The sequence below is a fragment of the Chamaea fasciata genome, unplaced genomic scaffold, assembly GCF_029207755.1.
Source record: "Chamaea fasciata isolate MVZ Bird 193981 ecotype frontalis unplaced genomic scaffold, bChaFas1.0.hap1 SCAF_10, whole genome shotgun sequence".
NCBI classification, from domain to species: domain Eukaryota; kingdom Metazoa; phylum Chordata; class Aves; order Passeriformes; family Sylviidae; genus Chamaea; species Chamaea fasciata.
This window is the reverse complement of record NW_027094095.1, coordinates 16,310,071-16,336,650: the sequence shown is the minus strand read 5'-3', so window position 1 is coordinate 16,336,650 and position 26,580 is coordinate 16,310,071. Positions and strand designations below refer to the sequence as shown.

The following is a 26,580-nucleotide window of genomic DNA, read 5'->3' as shown; positions in this document are numbered from 1 at the left end:
GTTGCATTGAAATGTGCAGGTCTGCTGCTATAGCTAGAGATCCACTACTGCTGCCAAACTAAGGTGGTCAGAAATTGAAGAGGCAAGAAAAGACAAGGCAAGTACAGATTTCGTCTGTACCTCAGCAGAGGCACAGTGCTTTGTTTTATCTCTCAAAGCTGCTCCTCCTAAAGCAGCAACTATTTTTCTTCAAAGCAAAGGCCTTTGACCTACCAGAAGTACTAAATATATCCACGTGCAGCACTGTATACCTATTCAATCAAATGAATAGGTAACAAAATCCTCACAAACTCCAGCTGTCAAGTAACAAACCTTGAATTCCCTTCCTGCCTGCTGTCAGCACATGACCTGCAGGCCCCTTCCGACCATGGCTCTGGTGCTGCAGGTCAGTATGTTTTAAATATGCCCAGAAAGTGGCCCCCTTTTCTGAGCTGAATCTCAAGGCTGTTTCTTGATCTCTGGATGCCTGAGCCTGAAACAAAACATTTTTCCTGACAAAGCCTTGGGTAAGGCTGTTGTAGTATGAAACTTCTGAAACCAGTTAAAACAAACACACTGGGAAATCCAGTAAATATGTGACATAACAGGCAAAACGAAACAGGTTTTCACCACCTTCATCACCCAGATCTTCAAAGTCCTAAAAACCAAAAACCCTGTAATACAGAAAAAAATATCCTGAATTCAGAATATCAGCCTAATATAATTAGCCTATTCCAGGAGCTAACAGCCCTTTTAATATCACATTTACTCTCAAAGGAAAATTTTAAAGTTGTTATTATTAACATTTTGGCCAAGCAGCACTGATTAAAGAGTGGGGAAATAGGTCTGTCGAATTATTACAGCCTCAGTGGCGTTACTCAAAATTAAAAAAATGAAGACAAGTCCTTAGATTTCCTGCCTTCATTTCATATAACACATGTTAAACATCTGTATCAGGCATAACATCTTAAAGTTTTTGAGGATGAGGATGTCAATGAAAACAATAGTGAACCCATTGCCAGGAACTCTGATTCCATGTATTCATATGTATTCAATCCTAAGTATTCACATGAGATTAATTTTATATGCCCCTCCTCTCTCCCTTTAACTATTTCAATTATGACTGCGTGCTTGAAGCAGCTCAGGAAAATTCAAACAACAGGCATTAGAAATGAATCCTCCATTAATTTAGAACTTGATAATATACCTAAAGAGTAACTTCAATCTTAAAATAATTTTTATGCTCTTCTGTACACGTTTTTCTGGTGCGAATTCCTAGAGTTTCCAAGTGACTCAGCAAGCAATAACTCTTCCTCAGAACAAACAGCTCCATTAGGAGGCAACTATCTGCTTTCTAAAAACTGAGAAACTGAAGCAGTGAAGATACCCAAAGCCAAAGAGAAAGTTATTGTAAGAGTTCAGTAGTTCCTGGCATTCAGCTGAGACCCAGAGCAGTACAGAAATGCACACACGCACTCACTTCCCCAGGAATATTTGATCAAATAAAACAAACAAAAAAGGCTTGCATTTTTCTTGCCAAGTTCAATATAAACACTTGAGGCTATTACATGCACCCGTATTGTATTTCCTATGATAAAGCATGGCCAAATATGAATTGTGATAAAAGACATTTCTAAGAAATACTTGAAAAAGATTGGAACTTTGGGGGTTCTTACTTGAAGAAAGAAGACATTCCCAGTCTCAACATACAAGATTTCACCCCAGTGGATTAATGAAGTAAAATATAAACAAGTTCATTGAAGGTTATAAATGCGATAACAGAATTTTATTATATGATCTTATATTTATCAGATTTCTGCCTTAACACAAAAGTGGTAAACTACTGATTCAGTTTCGCAAAGACTGTTCAGAACACATAATCCTATACATTTCCAGTCTGTCTTTTGTCTTCTTTTTACCATTTTATAGGGAAGGAAAAGCACCCAAATCTTATGAATCCTCACTGAAAACCCTGCCTGTGTTACAAGAGGAACACATACCACTGCCATGCCCTCCCTTTCATCAGCCACCCTGTCTATGTTCAAATTTGCGAACGCTTGTTGTCTGTATATTCTACACAAGTGTCAAAGTGAGTTAAATTAATGCATACACATATGTTGCATATTTATGAGAACCATGATAACTGCACAAGTATGTTTAATGCATGAACCCTCCAAGGAATTTGCTAGGGGAAGTTTACACTTCTCCCAGCAAGTAAGGAATGTGTAATTTAGCAGAATTCTAGCACAGTGCAGGTTAAAAACAAAACAACTCAACCTCCTCCCCCAAAGCATGCCTTCACTTAAAGATTTTCAGATCTTGCATTCCATACTATCAGAACTTCACCCAACCTCTGAACAAATACATGATTCATTTTAAACGTGCTTTCAATGTTCCTAAATCTAAGTAATGTGCTGTCAAACAAAACCACTGGTTTTATTCTGGAGTCTACTGGAAATACTACATGACAAACAGAACTCTGCCTTTGCTATCAGCATTTGCAGGCAACAGGAAATATCTCAGCTGGTAAATCAAGCTCATGTAACTTAAGGTGATGGGTACATTCTACTTTTAGACAAAGGGCCACTTGGAGTTGGTTTCCACAATAATGGAAAAGATAACATTTGCTCTGCTTTGTTCTCTGAGTCTGATCCTATAAGTAAAATCTGATCTTTCCAAGTTGTTTACACTCTTTTGCTCAACACTGCTGCCAGCAAACCTTGCTCCAGCTTCCTGTGCATTTTTAAAGCAGCCATCTCCAAGGGCTGTGACTGGAAATTGCTCAGGAAATGGGAAAAGGAGGCTAAGGGCTCCAAACGCTGAAATCTATTCAGTGCCCTGCACTTCAGTATATCCCCAAAGCACACAGACTAGACAGCTTAGGGCAAGCTGCTCTCTTAACATAGGCACATTAGACAAGGCACAAGCAGCCTCTTTCTGCTAGACAGCAAGTACTTTTACTCAAAGCCGAGTATTTAATTTTATCATTGTGTTAGGCTGATCAGGCAGCAGTGGCACAGCCTGCATCCCTGTGCGCGCCTGACTCACCCACGTCGTGCGCGCACAACTGCACAGAGCGTCGCCTTACGCCAGCCACACCGGTCCAGAGGGAAATTTGGGCTTATGCAAATGTGCACTCAGCACTTGAGCCACGCTGCTCTCTCGGGAGCTACAAGCTCCAGCTGCAGCCCATTTCATCCCAGCCCTGGGCACCCTTTATTAACCAAGAAGTTACAAGTTCCCCCAGTACCATGTCCCCACAGTGCAGGCACTCCTCTGGCCTGCTTTCAATAAAACTTGTGATTACCTTGTGAGATCTACTCATATCAAATTTGCCTATGACTTAGCAATGGATTTAAAGTTTCCTGGGAGATGAGAGAAGCACTGAAAAATCTGTAGCAGAATTACATACGGCTATTTAATTGTCATCAGAAACTATGCTCAAAAAACCCCAACCAACCCACCCCCCCAGCAAACAACCCACAAAAACTCAGAGAACAAGCAGAAAGCCCTACAATTTGGTCTTCATGTCCAGAGAACTGATTGTACCTACACTTTCTTCAGTCATTCACAGTACACTTACCAGGCTGATAACAGTGCCTGGTATATTAAGAAAGGCTTAAAAAACACCAAATCAAAACAAAATCCCAGAGCAAACCCCTACACCACCACCCCTTCCAAATACAAAAATATCTGTTCCATGTTCACAGTCTCATCAAAAAAAGTATAATTTTTCTATTCATGTCATGACAGTAGATCTGTAAATTTTCATTAATGCAAGTCAATGATATATCTACTGAAGAAATTGCAAATAATTTCTCATCATAAACTAGATATTTAAGACCATATATATATTGAAAATGAACACAACAGCTCAGGTTTCATATATGCAGAAAATACACATTGAGCTGAAGTCACCACAAACCCAACAAGGCTGATATAGGAGTCAGTGGAAAGATTGATTCTGGATAAGAGACTTTACCTTTATTTTGATCGCTATAAAAAACTCCACTTGAAAGTTCTTCCAGCACAGATTTAGACTCTCTTTTCCTAAGCTTCTCCCTGTTAGATGATCATTTTTGTTCTCTCATTACAAACTTTCTAATTGTGTACACACACATTGCTCTCACAGGACATAGTACTAAAGATTTGTGTGTGTAATACTGTAAGGACATGAACTAGAAGGCTCAGCTGCCATGCCATACAATGTTTCCTTCGCTCTTTGACTCTCTCTTTTGATGTGTTTTGAGAGTAAACAATAATATGGCACAACTTTACATCAAAAATTTCATTCTGCTCTTGTTCTCAGAGCAACTAAAGTTTTTGCCAGTCCCTCTGAGTGGAGCACACATAAATAAGTAATTGGACTACCACAGTTAGCAACACTTAGTTTCTGTACAGCAGTCCCCCCTCAGTGAAGCATTAAGGCTGTATTACACTGGTAAAAGAATCTGAACTTCAGTATTTGTTTATAGTGGTCATGGCATGGATCCAAAGGTATTCATGTTAATTTACAACACATTTAGGTAAACGATCTGCTTTTGAAGACAGCCAATTCTGCAAAGGCCTATTGGAGATCTAAATCTGTTTCTTATTTCCTTTGCCCACCCCCTACCTTTTTTAAGTACATTCTGTGGTTGTGAAAGATAATGAAGATGGTGGCTAGGTATGGAAGCAGTTTATTCATATGACATACAAAGCATAGGTGGACAGTCTCCATGCAAATTGTACATGGTTCTTTGTGGCTCTTTGGTAACAATTCAGAAATAACTTTATGCAGCAAATTAACATATAATAATCCCATTTGCAGACATACTTATCACCAGGGATCTGGAGAAAAAGTAATTTCCCCTTTACCTCTCTTTCATGATGGCCAAGACCCTCCTTGGGGTTTCTGAGATTGAGGACATGCACCTCTTGGGGCAGGCTCGTCGTGCCCCGGCTTGCACAGCCAGATAAGACTGTAAAGCTTTCCAATAAGGCATGGACTGGGTGCGAATTGTTAACAGGCGATAAGACACATTCCCTCTGAGGCACAGGACCTGCAGAGAAAGACACAGACACACATCACTGGGAGAAAAAAAAAAAAGCAATATATCATTTATACTTGTCAAATAATTATCATCCTTTTGTTCAGAAAATCCACAGGAACACAAGAAAAAGCTTTGTGTTTATTCTCCACAAAATTAAGAGTTTTGTTCCCATTGCCCTTCTCAGTTGTCCTGCACATGCTAACTCATTGGTTTGTTTCTCTCTGAAAGTCTAAATTTTCAAGTATTAATTCCAAAACTGAAGGTATTCTTTTCTTTACCAGGGAAGAAAACAAAGGGAGGGAAAAAAAGTCAAAGAAAACTTCATTAAAAAAAACCCAAAAGCAAACATAACCAAAAAAACCTCAATCAAAACCAACCAACAATCCCCAAAACCTCCCCCCCAAAAAACCACCCCCCCCCCCCCCCCCACCAGTGATAGTGGTCAGGGGAATTGGTTCATCTTAGATGTTTATGTCAAACACTTATCTGCAAACACTGTAAATGAAATCACGTGTATTTAAAAATGAAAAGTTAATATCTACCAGAAAGGTAATTACGTCAGGAAGGATTTGGACGAGTTGGATTTGTTGCTTTTGAAGCAGTGCTGATTTATAATGAACATCATTCAAATACATTGTACAAAACAGCAGGCATCTGTCACATGATAAAATGAAATGTTTGTTTACTGAGTCTATTTTGTGTCTGACAGCAATTATCTGCACTGATAACAGTTATCTAGTCCAAAACAGAGTGCACGCCCTTTCAAATAATCACCACAGCATGATGTAGTGCCATACTCTTACATAGTACGTGAGACCGTGTGATGTGATAGAGCAAGATAGCACAAAAGCTGAAGCATACAGAGCAGTTTACATTTAAACTATATCCCAGGAAACCAAATCAAGGCAAATATTTATGAAAAGCAGCCCTGCTTTTCCAAAATGGCTCAAGCCCATCCCTGACAGTAACAGATACATGTATGTTTTTAATGCAGAAGATCACAGGGAACATTATTGATTTAACCCCTAATTTGCACCAAAGTCACTCAGATGAGAATTAGACTCACATGAACCAGTCAGTTCAGAGGCTGCCAGGCAAAAAAGAGAAATACAAGGTAGAAGCACAGTTTTTTTCCAGATCATGCACATCTGCAATTGAAGTAAAATGCTTCCTTTGAAAGAAATTCAAAATAAATAAAATCCTCAACTGATGAGATGGAAGAGCTCTATCTGGTTTTGTCAAGTCTAAAGCCAGCTATTGTAGCACTTGAGGTCATCTGACACTAGTGTACATTTATGTTTAATTATATTAGCACTGACCTACACTTTACTGGTTAAAACCATGGTTCTTTCAAAATACAGTTTGCAGTTGGCCATTTACAGTCAGAGTCTGTCTTAAACCAGATTATCTGGAAAAAGCAAAGCCCTTGAGCACAGGGAGATTTCTGCAGTGCCTTGGACCACAAAGGGGCCATTCCTAGTGCATAGTGCATATCCTATGAGCTCCCACAGAGCAGGAATATTTGTAAAGGCAATGCTCAAGGCATAAACTACGCATGCCTGTGCTTGGGGTACAGAGAATAAACAAACTTTCTTCTCCCTAAATGAGGAGCTTGGCAGTAGCACTGACCACCAGCTTGGAGGACTTGAGATTTTCTGGTTTTTATTTAACTCCTTCTAAAGAACACATATCCAAAATGTGACAGGTCCAAGCAATGATACTCAGTTTAAAAAAAAAAAATCCATTAAAAAGTTGCCTTTTGTAATGGCTGAATAAATATTTAGAATTTGTAACAATAACACAATCAGTACAGAAGGCCACATTTTCCTGATGTACAAGAGCAGATCAGAGAACCTATTGATCAATTAGCCCAGGCACTGATGTGTAAGTCCTACAGCACACATGTTATACAACCTTCACAAAACACTTTTGTAAACTCCACAAGCATTTCTTCGGCTAGGAAGGAAAGGAACACTTGTTCAATGAATTGCTTCTTGCTGGCCAAAATGGAGTTGATGGTTAAGATGTTTCAATCATAACACACACTCACCCACAAGGAGCAAGGTGCAAGACTGAACAAAACCAGAAATGGAGTTGCTGACAAAAATGTGCACTTTACTTAGCAAATATTCAGGAGAAAGAGCAAATACCTCCCTTGTGATTTCCTTGTGAATGCCTATTTCCATGCAGGACATCTACCAATCCTCCCCTTCAGCCTTCATCTGATATTTACTCCGAACAAATTTAACACATTAAAGACATCTGGATTTTTTCCTCACATCCTACAAGGGGAAGATGATTGTGCCTGTTTAGTTCAGGCTGTAACTGCCTGCTTTGCTAGCACCTCAAATGTGCACATTAAGAAATCCCTGTGTTCTGCTCAACATGCAAGACGGAAACCGTCCCGGAGGGAGCAGAAGTTCACATCCTGGATTACCATGTGCAGCTGAGCTTATCTGCACAGGGACGGGCAGAACGAGGCATGCCTGCTCTGCCTGCACTCCACCCTGGCTGGACCACAGCCAGACCTCTGGCAGAAACCCCGTCACCCTGCTGGCAGTGAGCCCACGTGCTGTGCCAGTCCTGAGCAGGGCTTACTGGTGTAGGTCCACTCTTACAGCACTGCAGCTGCACAGCATCAGCCTGCACACCCCAGCAGCCTGGGGCATGTCCCCTTTGTCAGCTCTCTTTGGAGGGAAGGGGTGCACAGAGCTGCTCTAAGTCACCCCAAGAAACCAATGTTTTGGGGGAATTACTGTCTTTGATAGAACTGCTTTCAGACCAGCCTTGTTAGAGAAAGGGATATAGCCCAGGAAATCGGAACCAGTGACTGCAGTATCTGGAGGATGCTCCGCTGCAATCAGACCACACATACTGTGAAACTGCCTATGTACAAGGCATGTTGTGGGGGTAAATAACTGAGAGGTCACTCCAGCTGTCGCATTTTTGCCAGGTTTCACACAGGTGCCTCAGTAGGTATGTCCTGGGCCCATCCTGCCTCTCCCAGCAACTCCAGACTCTCACAATCACCTATTCTCTTACACCAGTAATATCAAACTGCAGTCCTCACACACAGATATTCACATATCCACCCAACCACTAACCTGGCTGTAGTGCCGTGCCCACAGACACTGGCATGCCTGGAGGTAGCACCAAGTGAAAGGAAAATTTATTTCTAGGTCACAACGTCCAGTGAATGCTCAGCCTGCAAATGGCACAAGGCAGCTCCTTCTGCCATCTCTTCTGCCTTTATGCTGTACTTTAGTCTATCCTTACACTCTGTGCACGACAGCAACGCTGGAGCTGCTTGCTCAACATTCATTAACCACATTTCTTTCCAGCCCTTCCTACTGCACCTGCAGATCTGCCCCACTCAAAGGCGGATGCTGCTACAAGGCACTGTCACGCCAGTGGGAACTGCAAGAGCTCTCCTCCATCCAAATTAACAACTTTCGGCTCCCTCACAGATCCTTCATCTTCCTTCCTTCCACTTTTCTCTGACCAGAAAGCCAGCTACTTCCTCTATGTAGTTTAAATCCTACAAAATGCATATTCACCACTCTGAAGAAAAAAAAAATAAACACACAAAAAAACCCCAAAACAACAAAAAAAAAACCCCACAAAAACCAAAGTCCTCCCTAGAACACTACTAATCTGATTGTTTATCACCTCCACCCTGCCTACATAAGTGACATTTGAAAGCCAGCCTGAAGCCACAGTCTCATCCTACCTGGGCTTTACTCTTGCTCTATCCTCCACAAACATCAGGATAAGGCTTTGCCAGTTTCCCACTCCAGCCTCACACTCTGTTCCTGCCAAGCTCACCTGCATCAGCAACACCAATATTCTGCCAAAATTCATTATTATCAACACCCAATTAACACATTTAGATTGCCTTATCAGCTCTAAATATGTACAGATATTCTCCTGTGTCTCCATCCCCATCAAAGCACTTAAAAGGTCAAAGATATCTTCCACTTTATCCATCCTCCATGTGTGGTCACAAGCCTTTAGTGCCTTCTCTGCTGAGAACCTAAGTGCACACACACAGCCATCCTTGGGCTTCCGTTTAACTTTGGAGCATGTAACTACTTTAATCTTGTTAGCAAATCCTGGCTCCTACCCCAATAAAATTTTAGTTGCTTAATGCCTTTAGAGGATGGAAAGGTTAGGCAGTTCTATAAGAACCAATTATTAGGTATATATTTTACAATATCATGTTTATTGCAAATGTTTAGTGAATTCACAATTCTAGAGAATCGTTGAGTATTGAATTATTTTTCACTTCCAATTAATATTTTAAAGGAAATCAGTGCAGACCCAACCTTGTTGATACTGTGTAGCTGTGTCCATCTGGAACATATTCAATACAACTTCAACATTGTTTCCCATATCATCCATGCTACTAATGAGTAACATGTGTTCTGCTGTAAGAAGGTAGCAGAAATGTGAGAAAGACTAAGGGGGATAACACAACAACCCAAGACCAACTCATAACTGTCACTGATTTTATTAAAATAGTAAAGGGTAATGTACTTTCTGCTGTATTTCCACAGTGATTTCAGGAGCGTTGTCAGCAGAAAAGCACAAGCAGCTCCTGCAAATTGTGTGAATCTGTGCTGGGGGTTCCACAGCACATTAGCATGGTTCCCATATGCCACAGCAGGGGGTACAAGCCACACCAATGGCATAGAACACTCCTCAGAAGAAGGACAGATTTATTGTAATTGATTTTAGAATGAGGGAATGACAGTAATCTAGTCATTATATATAAAAAGAAAAAAAAAATTAGAATCCAAACTTGAGGAACACAAGGGATCTCTATGCTGTTGGGTACAAAGTAATAAAAATTACCGCAGATCCTGCTAGAATTCATCACTTTACACTGAAAGGCACATTAAGATGTGGAGCAGGCTAACTAAAGCAGAGATTTCAGTGTGCCCAAATGACAGACTTTCACTAAACTTCTTTTAGAGAAGGTTAATATAAGGGCATTCTCTTAAATCTACTAGTGAATGATGGCTGAAAGAAACCTACTTTTGAATGACAACAGGGAGGGGTAATCATTTTCTCTTGAATTAAAAAGCTTCACAGAGCACTTGAGTAAGACTCAGCGATAACTTCTTCCTATGATTTTCACCACTCATTTCTAAAGATACAAGCGCATGGGCAAAGGGCCACTGTTCTACATGGAGCAATTGTTACCACCTACACAACCTTCTTCTCATAAAATACTAAATTCCCTCCTGCATAACCCTTCACAGAAGACCATCTCAAAAGCCAAATTCCTAGTAATTTAAATGTAGAGGATAATGGACAACCTCTACTATTAATACGAAGAGCAGCTTTTACTACAGATGACCATGGAAAAAACAGTTTCACACTCCTAAGCAAGCACTTGAGCAAGACATCAATGCTCAGGATCAGTTCATTCTGGCAAGCAGCCTTGAGAGACGAAAAAGACAAGATCAGATGGTAGGAAATACTACACAGCTTTGTGTGGAGAGACAACAGCACAGAGGAAACTTCAGTGTTTCTGCTCATGAATAGAAGAAGCACCTCTGTGATGACAGCTGAGCTGTCCAAGACTACTCCTGGATGACATGATTTTCCTCTCTGAGTAAGTGTGACCACCATAAAAAAGATGCAGGGCAGAGAATATCAGACCTTCATACTGGTCAGGAGGAAGACTAAAGAAGATGACTGTCTAAAGTATTTTATATTTGTATAAATCTACACATTCCCTTCAGATCCATAATTTTCAGGGAGTTCTTTTACTGTCATATCTAGTGCATATTTTTTATGGTGGAGCTACTTTTGACTGAATCACCATTGGGCCAAGGGTGAGGTTTAAAATTGCAGGGAGAAGATGCATGAACATGGACTAATTTTAGCTATTTTGAAAAAACAAGCCAATCCAACAAACCAAAACACCCCAAGATATCAGACTCCACAGATACCTGTTTGAATTGAATGAGCTATTAAACTTCTAGTGAGAAGAGAAAAATATATCTCCTGAGGAAATATCCAGTACAGGTGGCAGGATTTGGTTGTAGAAGGAGTTAAAACATACAAGCTGTACTAACTAAAAACATGTGCTTTTGCAAAAACTCAGCAGTGGCTTCCCATGCCAGTGCACCGAGCTCACTAACCTCCAGCAACTCCATGACACCACCACTGCACCCTTCCCCTTTCTTCAAGGAAGAAAAAAAATTCTCTGGAACTACACATTAACCTACATTCTTCACCTTTACAGTGACATCTGGTGCTAATGCTACATGCAATCAGACCCTTGCTCCATGTGCTGTCTATCCCCAACCATTACCCCCCAATTAATTCCCATTCCACTATTATCAACTCTGCCCAGACTTATTCTATGTATGGACCAAACTATTCAGACATTTCAACACATAAAATTACACTTAATCTACCATGTCTTTTGATCCTCTGTTTTCTGCAGTTCTTCTAGACATTTGTGTTATACATAGTAAAGTCTATCTAACATCATCTGCTTGCCCACTGGGAATCATTCAGATTACAAGCCTCATACCTTTTTAGGTTGCTGTTATGCTTGGTACAAACTCCTGATGCTGGCTTCTCCTTCTAAGCAAAATAATTTTTTATGCCTCTCTGGTGGATGTGTTGCAAAACATCCACTCCCATGGCTCCCAGCCACTGGTAAAAGCACAAGGTTTATCCCTGTTTAGCAGAGATGAACTAATTTCAAGTGTTACCTGCATGGAACTCAGTTCTTTCCATGTAGGAAAAAATTCAAATTACATTTTTAAAGCAGAAATGCCTTCTCTCACTTCTTGAAAAGTAAGCTTCTATTGATCTTTTGTCCATATCAGGACATAAAACTGATTCAAGTTTAATTGGAAAGGTTAACTATCAAATAAAACTCAACTGCTGTAGTAACATACTGCTCCTTAGAAATTATGAATTAAACCTAAACTATCCATTTAATGAAAAATTGCAAATTATAAAGTCATGCTCATATGTTACACAGAACAACTCTATTTCAATACTTAAATATTTGCAAGCAATGCAAAGATAGGCAATGTCAGTCAAGTATCTTGTTTAACAAAAGAAACACCAGGTGTCTTGTTTATACACATATTAAGCTAATTAAACAAAAAGGCAATGAATGAAAAACCTGTTTGGTTTAACATCCGCTGAGCACAATCTCAAGACACTGCTACCCATGAGGCATAATCTTAGAAAACAAACATCTGCACCTGGAAAACAAAGAAGTCTTTCAAAAGCAGATGTACTCTACCACAAAGCTACATTTTATGTAACCTCTGCTGTACTTCTTTCTGACCAGAAGTACTGTCAGAGCCCTACCTTCTCTTGAGGCTTGTGGCAGAACACCGCTTACAGGAACTCCTCTCTAGTATTTTTCCATGCCTGAACGTGCAAACTCACCCACCTATGCTCTTACTGTCTCTTCCCATTCCTTCTCCCAAGCTAGTATTTGGAAAACATCGCCAATAACATAAGAGCATCTTTTTAATACTCGTAAACAGAACAGCATGTATGCATTGACTTTCATTTAAACACATCCAGAAAGCACATTTTCTGGTTTCCGTGTCAAAGAACTGAAAACAAAGTGGTCCACCAATGTTTCAAAAAAGGTTGTTGACTTTTTTCCTTTGTTATCCTCAAGTAGTACAAAAACTCCCAAGTTTCAAGCAATTAGTCTAAAAATCAAATGCAGATGATCCTCTTGCACAAACCTTCTGTCCCATGAAGCACCCATTCTTTTTTAAACAGTGGTCAATGTTAGACTGAGGGCTTCCCGCCCCCCCCAAGTATGGCTGTATTTCAGAAATGCCTGACTCAAGTCACAAAATTTTATCAAGATTGTAAAATATACAAAATTACTTCAGACAACAAGCAGTACCTAAAATGCAAAGAAACGTTGTGCCTTAACAGCCTTAAGAGAAGAAGCAAATTCAGCATTCAATTCTTATCACTGTTAATGGATGAAACTGACTTCAGCAAAGTGATTGTGCAAAGAGGAAGAAATGAACAAACACAAACTACTTCTAACATTCCTTGTTCATTATTCCCAAAAACAACATTCAAACTTCATGTTGTAAAAGTCTATTCTCCCTAGAGGTAGCCCATAAATTGTCTCAGATTTACCCCTCTTTACCACAGAAAGATAGGAAATTGCATGGAAACAATGAATGGAAGTGCACTTTTTATCAGAAAACAACAGGAAGCATTCTGCTTGGTTTACATGAGAGCTCTGAATTGGGGCCAAAAGGCGGAAAACAAACTATATAAAAATTTAATACCTACTTAGAGCAAAAAATCCTAAGACAGGTTTCAAACCCATTGTATTTTTAATAAATCAGTATTGGAACTCATCAAACCATCCTACCCAGACTACTGATTTTACTAAAATTGGGTGAATTAAAGATGACAGACGAAGAAATCCCAGATTTCATAAAATCAGTTTCAGAAGGCAAAGAGAGAGAACCATACTTTGATGAATTCTTGTGTGGTTGATCATGAAAGAGCACGCACAAAAACACACTTGTAAACTTCAGCAATCTGTGCTTATCTAAGGAAAGAAGTCTTCTGAGTCTCTCTCAGCAAAAATACCTATTTAAATTGCAAATATATACTTCAGTTCTTTGCACACTCATGGGTATTCTTGAGAGTGCTGATACAAGTTCTAATGATTTTCAAACCAACACAGGAAGTGTTGGAATCCCATCTCAGGCAGTATCAATAGCATAGATGAAGGTACCAAAATAAACAGTAACAGTAAGACTGTAGAATCTATATACTAGACTGGGGGGCAAAGGCAAGATTTTTGGCATAGGTGGATTTTGTTGTTTCTTTTTCTTTTTTTCCCCCATTCTTTCTTAATCATAATGATTAAAAATATCCCATGGCAGTTTTTCAGAATTGCAAGTAGCTGTCACATGCTTGATCCCTATTGACCTTCATTTGGAACTACATATGTACCCATCTTTTGTCCAAAAACACACAGTATTATATTGGTTGTCCAAGGGGCATTACCATACAATGAAAAGAGTTTATATCTTATCTGGTGACTAATGAGAGCAACCTCAATGAGATCGGGAGAGGTTCAGAGGTGTCTTGTGTTTACTGGTTCAGGGGGCATCCCAAACACAGAGTTGAGAGCTACTCTTGCAATTTAGAAAATTTTCCAATTGCCTTTACTGAATCTCTTAGACCCTTCACGAACATTCCTAAATAATTACAGTATCATACAATTCTACAAACCATTAACAGATTTTCTTTAATTCATAACATTAGCATTATTTTTGATAGGTTATCCAAGCTTCAAAGTAAAAGCATATCCAAAGTTTTCCTTTTATTTAATTTCTTTTATCCGGCCCAAGCTGCTTCCTTTTCTTCACACAGACACACTGAAATGACAGGAGTTCTGTTTGTACCCTTTTTTTTTTTTTTACCACCTCTATGAGATCCTTTCTTTCTTGATAGTTGGCTTTCCTTCCTATCCAACTCCTATTACTTCATTCAACCATTCCTACCTGGTCCCCTAAGCTTCATCAACACTTGGCATTCACTACACCTGCGTACACAGGGCTCTTCTTTCAATAAGATGCCTTGCTTTTATCTGTCAATTCAATTACCAGCAAGTCATATTTTAGTCTTCAGAGAAGGAACAATGAATTCTCGATGCTGGTGCATATGGATGCATGCACATCTGGAGAGTTAGAGAGGGGATTTCCTCTCCAAAATATCTTTTTGACAGCCACAGAAATGCAGAGTACCAGATGGTACAGCTGCCAGCTCAACAGCAACTTCCTGCTATCATCTTCTGCTTTAACTTTGTCACTGGGCCCAGGACTGCATGGGAGCCTTGCCATTTGTGACTAGCCCATCAGAAGAACAGACTAGCAGTCACTGCCTCTAATCTTTAGCCCGTACTGAAGCTTGTGGATTCTGCTTGCAACACCAGCCACTCAGTGAAAAGCAGCTGGAGAGGGCTTTTTGGTTTGGGGTTTGGCTTTTCTTCCCCTTAGTTCTCTGCCTGTCAAAAACTGACATATAGGTGCTTCACTCCAGCATGAAACTTTATAAGGCTCCCCCTTCCTAATCTCAGTTTGCACGTCAGAAACATCACTCCATACTAAAAAAGGGAACATCTGCTCAGTGCTGTGTGTCAGGAAGATCTGATAAACACCGCTGCTGGACGCAATGTTGGAATGAGAGCAGCAGCATTGAAACACGTGATATGCACGCTGCCAGCCAGACCAGGACATGCTGGGGCTGCTTTTCTCAGCTCCTCAGCTGCAAAGGGATTGAAAATCTTCATCAGTGGACAGGATCCTTCAGAAAATAAAGAAATGTGGCTTTGTTACTCAGGCTTTCAGCTGCAGCAGTTGGCAATCGCTTGCCTCAGTCCCATCAAATGCAGTGGGGATCTCAGAAGCTGCAAAAGCCAAAAGGAGGGAGAAAAACTTGGGGAAAGATGGCTCCGTAACTGAAAGCATGCCAGCTTTTTCCTAATTAAAAATAACAAGATTACAAGTTCAACTGAAGGCTGAATTCCTGTAACTGACCCTTTAAGGATGAGTTCACTATCACTAAATGTTTCATTGAACAAACCCTGAAAACAGATCCTTATCAAGTGCTCCACAAAACACTCTAAAGCTTCAGTCTTGTCTTGAAAAATACAAAGAGATACTTAAAAAATAAACAAAGAAAAAAATGCAAAAGCTACTGTACTGTTCCACAGCCCCCACTCAGTTAGCCAACTGTTCTTGCCCTCTGCTGTAGAATCAGCAAGGAAATCAATCCTGGAATATGCCCTACTACAGGTTCTCTCTTCAGACTTCTGAATATTTATTATCGAGTGTGGCTTTAACTAGGGCAAGACTCTGTGCTCAAAATTTTTCAGGGTTCTAAAGAAGACTAGGAAACACCATGTTGGTCCCAGTACTGAGGAATGCCCCAAGCCAAGGCAGCTGTGGGCACTGCGACTTCACGCCTGGATATTATTTGCAGCTTGCTCAGAAGCACCAGCCCAGCTGCAGGACAGGCCCCCAGGCCCCGGTGGCTGTTTGGCAGGTGACAAATGCAGTGCCCGGCACCCAGGGAATGGCTCTCAGCTTCACATCATCAGGATGGAGATGGACCCAAGTGAACAAGTCTGTGGGATGGCATGTTTGACAGAGCCATACATACACAGCTATTTCTACCAGTAATGAAAAAACAATAAAGCCTAACATCGCAGGTTTATGAGACAGGATGAATCATCCAACATCTAACCACAGCCAAACCCAGGGCACCTCATTCTCTCCACCCTTCTCCTTCCCACCAACACTTTCCAGCTATCTTATGCCTCTTTTGATGCTGATCAAACCTGCCTTCCCCAGGAGCTGATTCAACTCACTAACACGACAGGAAAGTAACCCAGCAATAAAGAGACTAAGCAGGTTTCTGTTGGCCTTTAGTACATTTGAGAGCAGGAAGGAAGGTTTGGGGAGTACCTAGGCTAGCTGTCACCAAGGGAACTGGAATAACCTGCACCCTTGTCCCTACTATGGGCAGTAGGGAGCCTTCAGATTTGATTGTGCTTGTGAAACCTCACTGACTGAACGTGAAAAGACCTTCCTAGAAAGAGATAATACTGTTTAGAAAATGTGCTGACTGCACAGAAGCAGTTTCCTTTTAGTCCATGATAAGCACAATAGTGACACAAACTACCACTTTCAAAAGCTCCTCATGCATTTTCACGTTGAATAAATATTTCCATGGTGGAGAACACAAATAGTCACAGCTTAACAACTGCTCTGATTACCAAAAAGATTTCATGCAATACTTCGCTATGTTCTATGTTCTGTGTATGTACATATGTCTATGTGTAAATATCTACGTATATACATACATGTTCTCCAGTTATCTCATCTAGATGTTGACAAAACATTCAGTGGAAGTGAGATCAATCACGCTTTAGTCATATAAAGGTATTTGTTTCACTTTTGAAGAGCATGCAAGACACTGTTGTTTTTTAACATAAAAGCTTTTCCTGAAGGAATTTCATTTAATTTCCTCAGCACTAAGCTTACCATTTACAATGACAGGACATTGCAGTCTTGACACATGGTCTCTTAAAATTGCTTTCCTAATCAGTATTCCTGTTAGCCCACTCTTAACACCTCATATGGAATGCAAAACTAGAGGTATCCCCTTTTTAAGTGGTAAGCACACTGCACTTCTGCACTCCCCTTGCCTTCTCATCTCCACTTCCTGTGTTAAACTCCTGGAAAGCGCATTTACAGCAGCACTGCGAAGAACCACCTCAGATGTAGCAGTTAGACCTGATGTGGGAGAAGTCTAAGCTGGTTTAATAATTTACCAAGTGCAGACAATGTCACTTCAATTCATTTACATATTTAGGGCCTCATGGCACAGTCCTTTGGAAACCATAAAGTTATTTACTATTGGTGAATTAATAGAATGCTTTTTTATTCAGACAGAATCATTTTTCAAGGAGACTGAAGGAACCATACAATGCTTTTACCAGCTCAGCTCTCAGTCCAAGTTAGACTTGCCTCTAGATTTCAGGGTGGGGTGGAAGGGTGAGGGTAGAAATGCTATTAAAAAACAACAACACCACCACCACTCACTAAAAAAGAGGATCAAAAAGTTTTTTTTACTGTTCTGATTTAACAGATAGTGAGTAAATCCTGTCTGGTTTACAGATTCTCATCATCTCAGGTTACTGCTATAGCATCTTCTTATGGGACAAGCTGTATGTACACAAGATGCTATAGATTTGAAAACTGCTGCAGACAACTTCTCTATGCATTCACCTTACAAGATCACTGTTCTAGTTGAAGACCTGAAATAACTTACCACACCACACAGAGCCTCACCTACACAACTAATGAAGCATGGTGATTTGCTAAAACATCACAGTATGTCCAGGGAGAAATTTACAAATATGTAGGTAAATATTAAAATCCAAACACAAAAAAAAAAAAAAAAAAACCAACCCAAACCGCAAAGGACCTGAAAATTACGATCTGAAATGTCCAATCCCTTCCTTCAAAAGCAGCAGTATTGTCATTCTAACGCAGCAATGTAACACCTGCAAGTATGCAGGGCATGGACATTTGTCACAGACTTCCAAACACCTGTCAACTACCCAAGATCAGCAACAGCAGCTCTAACCAAGCTCACAGATCCCACAAAGTCCTGAACAAACAACCAAACTCCTGTTATTCTGTCCAGAAGAAGCTTCCAGGCAGAAAAAGAAGACATGGTGCAAAAGAGAAGCTTAAGTCAAGAGGCCATCTACACTTACAGACTGAATATTAAACACAGATGAAAGCCCAAGTGTTCAAAAGTAGATCAAAGTAGGTTAAAGCATGTTGTTTGTGCATGCATTTCAATGTCAGCATCCATTCTACCCAACTGACTGTTGGGGTCATGCCAAAATGACCACCTGCTGCCAGGTACCTGTCAAAGACACCACCCTCTCCAGTGCACAGAGGTGATCAATCATATCTATCTTGTACAGAGCTGGGGACCAGGAAGTCTGAATCATCAGCACAGAATCTGAGTGACCAAAAAGGAATCCAAATCCCTTGCCATGACCGGGTTTTATTGTGCATGATAACTTGATATGCCATTTGTTGCCTCAAAGGAAGAAAAAGTTTTCTACAGGAGCAAAAGCACCTCTAACTCAGACCAGCTCTGAAACCATCTAATCATAAACAGATAAATCTATGGGTTTTAACCACAAAAAAGCTTAATAAATAAACATCTCATCAGTATTGTCCAGAGGCTTGTTTCCTGGGCACAGTATCTGTCCACATCAAGTGCATGTTTTTTTCTCATCTTTTGCTGCCAATTCTATAAAACTGTCAATCTTCAGACAAGTAAATAAAGAAGTCTTCTCTTCAAGTAAAACGCTTTTGGCTTATAGCTTTGAAATGCAGAAACCATTTTTGTTTTGTCCCCCCCAAAGTGGAAGAAATTGATCTTTGCCCTCTCAATTAGGCTGATTCAACAGAATGAGTGAAATACAAGCACAGAGATCAAGTGGCCTCAGAAATCTCTCTTTTGAACATTTACACAAAAAGACTGACCAGAAGCAACAAAAACAATACCTGAATTTTAACAAGTTCAGTGCTTACACCACACTCCAAACAGAACCTGTTTCAAAGTGTGATGTTACATATTAAACTCAGCTGTTACTCTAATATTGATGTGTGAAAAATAACCAACTCACCTCGCACGGGACCACAGGCCACTACCCCACCGCTCAGTGTTGCCATCATCACAGTGAAGTTATCTCAAAGTAAGATTACTTAAACCAGAAATTCCAGGTGCATAAACCTAGACAAATATTATTGAGAGTATTTTCAAGAAGCTGAGGATCTGAGATTTTTGAAATGCTTGGCCCCAGTTTCCTAAATACATAACTATCATTTAAAGTGAAATTTAGCACTTAAGATAAATGGTTTGCACTAACATGGCTCCATTGCTATATTTTCCCCTTTTATAACCTGCTAACATTATTACCACTAATTTATAGGGCAAAAGAAATTTAGCAGCTGAAAAAGCGAGCTTATCCTTAGGCAAAAAATTTGGTGGCTTTTAAGTGCGGCTTCAAATTAACCCTTTTTACCTAACACAGCAGGTTCTCTTTGAATGTTTTATGTGAAAAACACCACTTAAAGTTTATTCACATCTTCCCGAAAAAAAAAGGAAAAAAACCCCACACTTAATGGAGGAGAAACTGATGGTGGGAGTGTGTAATCAGGCAACAACTGGCCAGAGTGCCACAGTACAGTGTGTGCTCCATGCTCCTGCCCCTTCCACTCCCCTGAACCCAGTAGTCCAGCCCTGAAACACAGGAACAGCCATACATGGGAAACAACAGAGTCACAGAGCTAGATGGAATTAAAATCTCAGAATTATATAAGGAAAACTGGGACTGCAAAGATTATTTTGTATCAATTGCCAGGAAAATGAACACATGCTCCTTCCTCTTGGAATCACAGAACAATAGAATGGTTTTGGGACCATAAAGGGACCTTAAAGACCATCTAGTTCCAACACCCCTGCCATGGGCAGAGACATCTCCCACTACTCCACGTTACTCAAAGCCCCATCCAACCAGGTCTTGAAAACTGCCAGGGACAGGGCATGCACAGCTTCTCTGGGCAACCTGTTCCAGTGCCTCACCACCCTCACAGTAAAGATCTCTTCCAGACACCCAACCTAAACTACTCCTCTCTCAGTCTGAACCCATTACTCCTTGTTCTGCCACCATGCTTCCTGAACAAAGAGTCTCTCTCTGACTTTCTTGTAGGCTCCCTTAGATACTCTCAGACCTCCATGCAACCTTCTCTTCTCCAGGCTGAACAGCCCCAACTTTCTCAGCTTTTCTTCAGAGGGAAGGTGTTCTATTCCCCTTATCAACAACGTGGCCTCCTCTGATACGGACTTGCTTACATCCCCAGCCTGTCAGTGTCCCTCAGGATGGCATCCCTCCCCTCCAGTGTGTCAGCCACACCACACAGCTCAGTGTCATCAGTGAAGTGGCTTAAGGTGCACTTTTCCAGGCACAGCAGCCTGCCAGTCCTTTCCACACAGACTGGGAGACCTCCCCAGCTGAAGCCAGCCAAAGACATTTAAAGGTATGGAAGGAGTCCTTATGCCTCCTCCTTCCTGCCCTCCCCCATGTACCTGTGATAACCATGAACTTCACAGCAGAGATTGGATACCAGAAATCACACTATTTCCTTCTTTTCCTTCACAGCCTTTGCCTTCTACGCTTTATTTTCACAGCTTCCCATTTCTTTTCTCAGTCAAACCCTATCTTCCTTCCTTCAGTGTCTACAGGAAAAGTGACCACAAACTTAATGGTTCACACACCACTACCTTCAATATGCACCAGGGTGTACATGAACACTTATTAGTCTTAGTTCGGTATCTTGTTTCATTGTAACCTCTTTGTTGCTGCATCACTTCGGCTTCTGCAGTCGGTTCTGCCTGACTCACAAAGCATTCAAGCTTGACTCTTCCTATCTATATAAACACTGTGTGTCACCAGGCCATCACAGCAGAAGCTCATGTTGCAGGAAGACAAAACACATCATGCTTGTAAACACACAAGTGTTATCTGTTCGACCAGATACTACTAAGTGTGCAATCTGAGTGACACCCACCCCTGTGAACCTTGTATGGAGCCAATTATAGGGGCAGGGAAAAAAGTATGTGTACCAAAAAGTTTATAAAAACAGGAGCGCTGGTCTTGAAAGACTGAAAGAGCATTATCACTAGAAAACTACCTAGATTTTTAGGTGATAATTTAATTTTTTAAAAAAAATTTGCTTGAATTAAAGCAACCTGTGTTTGTGGTGAGCTTTTCAATAAGAAGTGACTTTCTTGGTAGGCATCCTGTAACTCTGCTGCAGCCTTCAAATCAAGAAACTTTTGTCTTTTAGGGGTTATTCTTTCAACCTAAAATTGAATTTCGGGTCCCTTCTTGTGCCTAGGTGCAATAGCATTCCAAAAGAAACCTATAAGCAGTACAACAGACAACATCAACGAACAGTTTTTTCTTATGTTAGAAATTATTTTCAAGTTAAAATAAATTTTATACTTACCCACTTTTTAATTAAAAGATAATTTGGGGGTTATGTGAGCATTTCAATATTTCTTTCCCCTTTCTAAACTGGGAGGTTCTGTGGGCATTCTTCCTTTTTAAACCTTGGGTTTGGGTAGTCCGCTCTATTAAAATAAAGAAAGTCTAAAGAGCATTACCCATACAAAGAGCTGAAGGTCACCATGCAACTGTGCTCATTATCTCATTATATGGTCTAAACCAGTAATGCGTTTTCTTCCTGGATGTGATAATTAGCATTGTGTTTCTTTGTTTCTAACAAAAACACGGAGATACTGGAATCTCTTAAGGAAACAGTGAATCATTTTGGAAGGTTGTGTGCAGTAAGAGTCAAAGTTAAGACCCTTCCCAGGTCTTATAATTTCATGGCCTCCACTTCCCAATGCAATCTGCTCTTGGATTCCTGCTTTTAGGAAAACTGCTCCTAAAAAAGTACAAGTATCAATAAACTGAAATTTTCTGGTGAGAAACATCTCAATATACAGATTTAGAAAATGAAAATTCATTCTAAATAAGCCACAAAACCCACAGAGAGACTATGTATTTCCTTTTCCATGGAGGATTGAAATCATAGTAATATACTCACAGCTTAATCAAGTTAGGGCCAGTATGTATACTGTAACACAGCCAAGTCCTGAAGTCATTACCTTAAACCCAGCATACATACTGAAGACTTTGGCAGCACACACTGCCTTCAACTCCCATTGAAATGTGCAGATTCTTACAGGGACGTTGGGGTTTTATTATCTCAGAGGGTCAAGCTCTTAGTCCTTAATCAGGCAAGAATTCAGATGAGGTCCATGGGAGATTTGCCAGAGAAAGGACTAAATGGAGAGTGAGAAAGGATGACTCTAAACAAGCTGGGGGCAGATCTTTATACAGAGCAGAGCTTGCATATTGTATGCCTGATTCATAGGCAGTAATTTAGCTCAAGCAGATGGCAGCCACATGTAAAAAGATTTGGCTGTATATATCCTATACTTGCGCCTCATCCTCACTGAAAAGAGAAAGGCCCATCAGCAGATAGGCATTAGTTTGATTATTTAAAATGCAAATTTTGACAGAATAAGTCCAGTAACAAGATTTTCAAAACTGTTAAAGTAACATAAAGGGATACATATTTGGTTGTAAAATAAAGCACTTCCTAACTAGTGTCCTTGAGGTTCCACCAGAAATAAAGCAAACCCCACACCAAATCAAAATCATTCTTAATGAAAAAGTAAAATTGCTCACTTAGGAAAGGTCTCTCAAAAGGCCATCTGCAACATCAGAGCTCTGAAATGAATCACTCACTAATGTATCTCTTTCCATTCCCCCTGAGGTAAAGTTCTGTTTAAGGAGTTTCTTGCTAAATGCCACCACTCACTCATCTCCCTGCTATCTGGGCAACAACTGACATTTCACTCACTGCAACCCTTCTTCCCTGCCAAAACAGCAAAACATTTTCTCTTCCTTGATTTCCTTTTGCTCATTTCTTCCCTCAGTAAGCACGTGCCCATTGTGTTACCCTACAGGATTTTCCCCCATTTAGTTCTACAAGGGCAACTGAAGAAACAGAGATGTGGTTCTACAAGAGTTAACCAATTTCACGTTTTCTTAATGTGCTGCCCAGCTGCTTGTTAGCTGTAACCAGAAGGAGCACGCACATTGGCAGTTAACTGCTAAACGCATTTTCAAAACTAATAAGAAGCTGAAAACAATTCAAGCTCTGGACATGAGTACAGTGTATACTCCCAGGCGAGCAGCAGGAATGAAAGGAGAACTGAGATGGCCTCCATATGAAATCACAATGGCTCTTCCCCTCAAATAATCTTTTATTAACTTTTTTTTTTTTAAGGGAAGTTGGGGAAAGGAGTTTTAACTCAGGAAATAAGTCATTTGTGCCCAATTCTAACACAGTTTTTAAAAGGCATGCATCTTAGTATCATTGCTGCACGGAAAAAAGTCTCAGGGAACCTCAAAGCCGATTCAGGTTTCACAAAAATATAAAAAGTTCACACGCACATCTGAAGTACTTCCCTTTCAGAGACCCCACAGGTGTAGAAATCCATCTCTCTGTATGGCAAAGGTTCAACTCCCATTTAAGGGTGCGCAAGCAAGGAAGCACAAGCCCCCATGACACTACAGATGGCAGGGAACGCATGGGGAACCTGACAGCCAGTGATGGAGTACAATTCCTTGTCTTTTCCACTACAGGAAAACTCCTATTGCTCCTTCTTCAACAAGCAAACAAACAAGATTTCAGGGGAAAAAAAAATGCAGGTACATTCTGTAAAAACTAACCACAAAATGCTAACTAAATGTAGAAGTGCAAGATCACAGAAGTTTTCTTGCCCTCTGACTTAACTGGAAGCAGAGACCTGAGTGAGCAGGATGGCTTCTTGCTTCCAACAAAAAAAGAACAACCAATACCCCAGCCCCACATATGGGGTAAGGAGTCAGAAACCTTGCAGTGAGACTTTCAAAGTGACTTGGTAACACCTAGAACAGCACTATTTGTTTTCAAGTACAATCAGTAAAGGATAGTTTTATTCAGAAAACAGTTGCAATATCCTGGAACTTACTAGACGTAAAATAACTTTGCAGTGCAGTCAGCAGTCTGAGGGGCCTCACACACGATTTGCAAGCTTTCAAACAGTCCCCCAGAAAGGTGGGGGAATGAGTAATCTCCCTTCCTGCTAAACATTTAAAGTACACATAAAAGCTATCATTGAGTCAGCACATGGTGGTGGCAATTCATCTGGTTTGCTGGCATTTTTAACAGCCTGAAAGTGGCCTCTGCTATGCATCTTACATGCCCTACTTTTCTTTTAATTATTACTATTATTTTTGTAGAAGAAAATACCATGTGAGCAACCCATTTCAGCTTTTTTGTAATTAGGAGGTAATGTCAGGTTTTGATTTGGGGGAAAAAAAACAAGAACTAAGGACTGAAAAAACTTGGATGTTAAACAAGTGGCATCTTAATACAAACAAAAAACAAGCAAAGAAACTAATGCAGGACCCAGTTAAACTATATGGTTGTGTAGAGTTTAACAAGATCAAATGTTTCAGGCTTCCACTTGCTTACATTGTAAGCATAACACACTGACTGTGAAGGGTTCCAGCTCAGAGTCCAGAAGAGGACTGCTGCCTCTCATTTATTGAACAGTCTTCACAGTAAAAGTATAGAAGTTTCAACATTGCATTGTATGGTGGCACATTTCCTTTTTGTAAGGTATTGCATATCACTGTGGGAAACTAGCTGACAAAGCCTTGTTATGGGTAGAGTTACATAAGTTACATGAACAAAAAATAGTGCTGTCAGCTTTCTCATGTACTTTTGGGTAAGGACACATAGCTGTGCCAGTAAATCAAACCATTTTGTTGCCATATATTCCAATTCTGACAGGCTGTTTTACTTTGTGGTTATGTCCAGCTGTACCACCAGGTGAACCACAGATCAAGTTACTCAAAATACTTGAACAATACTTCGATACTCCACTTCTGTAAGAGGAAATTCATTTTTGACCTAGTACAAACATGAGCTGCTGCAAAAAAAGGAGGCTCCACTACCCCGCCATACACTTTCAAGGGTCCCTTATTTGCTCTAGCAATCATGATGGTTCAGAGAAAACCAGCCACTTCTAGGACTTCAAAAGGTCCCATGTAAACACACAGGAGCCCGGCTGAAACTTACTCTTCCCATCAGTGGACCAGTGGTTTAAATTCACTGAATGGAATAGAATTTAATACCCATTCTTTCACTAACACCTCATGAGATCTGTGGTGACTGACTGGCCATACAATGCAGAGGCAGGCTTAACATTACACTGCAAGGCAAGTTACTTGGAGAAGCATAAGCCTGAGCACATCCTGCTTTAGAAATGCCACCACCCCCTACAGACCTGAAGCGCGGTATCAACATCTCCTAATTGGATGGCAACAGCCGAATAAGAACCACCTCCACTCCCTGCTCCGAGGACAGCACAGACCTGACTCATGATCAGAGTCCAGGCAGAGCAGTTCGACAGTCCCACCACTCGCAGCCCTACCACCAGCGCCACAAGTTTGGCTGGAAAAGAACCAAGTTCTTGTTGAGGACAAACAACCTTTTCTCTAGATAATAAGGGTACAGTAACAAATTGAACAGATTCAGAAATACAGCACAGAAGTGTACTCTCATCTATGGATTCTTTAACTGTGCTTACTATTAACCATTAAGAGTTTAGTTAATCCCTTTGGACAGTTTACTGCAGTTTTCATTCACTGTAAATACAGAGACCCCATATGTCACCCACTACACACTGTTCAGCCATTGTATGAAAAAGAAATGTTTATCTTTAAAGCTTCCAATGTAACTGCACTGTTGTATTTAAACGTTCTTTGAGATCATCCAGGATATTACAAAGATGCTTGTTTAAGAAGTCTCTTCCAGCTGTTCTATGTGTATATTAGGAGCATTACAAAGGCATCAAATACTCACTAGTGATGAGATCATCCTAACTACAAAAAAAACATACTAATACACATCTTGGATACAAACAACTACAGTGAGATATTGGACACAGGAGGGAGAAACAGCTCCCAGTAAAGAGGGGAGCAGAGAGCACCACACTCATTGCAGGGTCCCACCAAAAGTGAGCAATAGCATGATTTCCCTTCACTGGCACAACAGCCCTTGCACAGCAGGCTCTCGGTAAATCTCCCTTCAACTCCAACAGCCACGGCCTAGTTCACAAAATAGCACAGAGGACCTAACAAGAAGCAGCTTTGAAGAAAAAGCAAACAAACCCATGTGTTGCCAATGGAGAAGGAAGGCCTAAAGACTTCAGACCAGATCATAAGTTTTGTAATCACTTCAGGACATGAACCCTAGGATTAAATCCATTATGAAGGCAGACCTGTGCTACACCATCTTCAAATTTCTGC

At 40.5% G+C, this 26,580-nt stretch overlaps 1 protein-coding gene across 3 annotated transcripts in view; it reads right to left on the bottom strand.

Annotated features, from left to right (window-relative positions):
• TGFBR3 (transforming growth factor beta receptor 3) overlaps positions 1-26,580 on the bottom strand; it is a 116,067-nt gene that overhangs the window by 65,266 nt on the left and 24,221 nt on the right. For all 3 annotated transcript variants that reach the window (XM_066192480.1, XM_066192482.1, XM_066192481.1), the window contains exon 3: positions 4,837-5,021. In XM_066192480.1, coding sequence (XP_066048577.1) covers positions 4,837-5,021 — 185 coding nt within the window. The remainder of the gene's footprint in view (positions 1-4,836; positions 5,022-26,580) is intronic.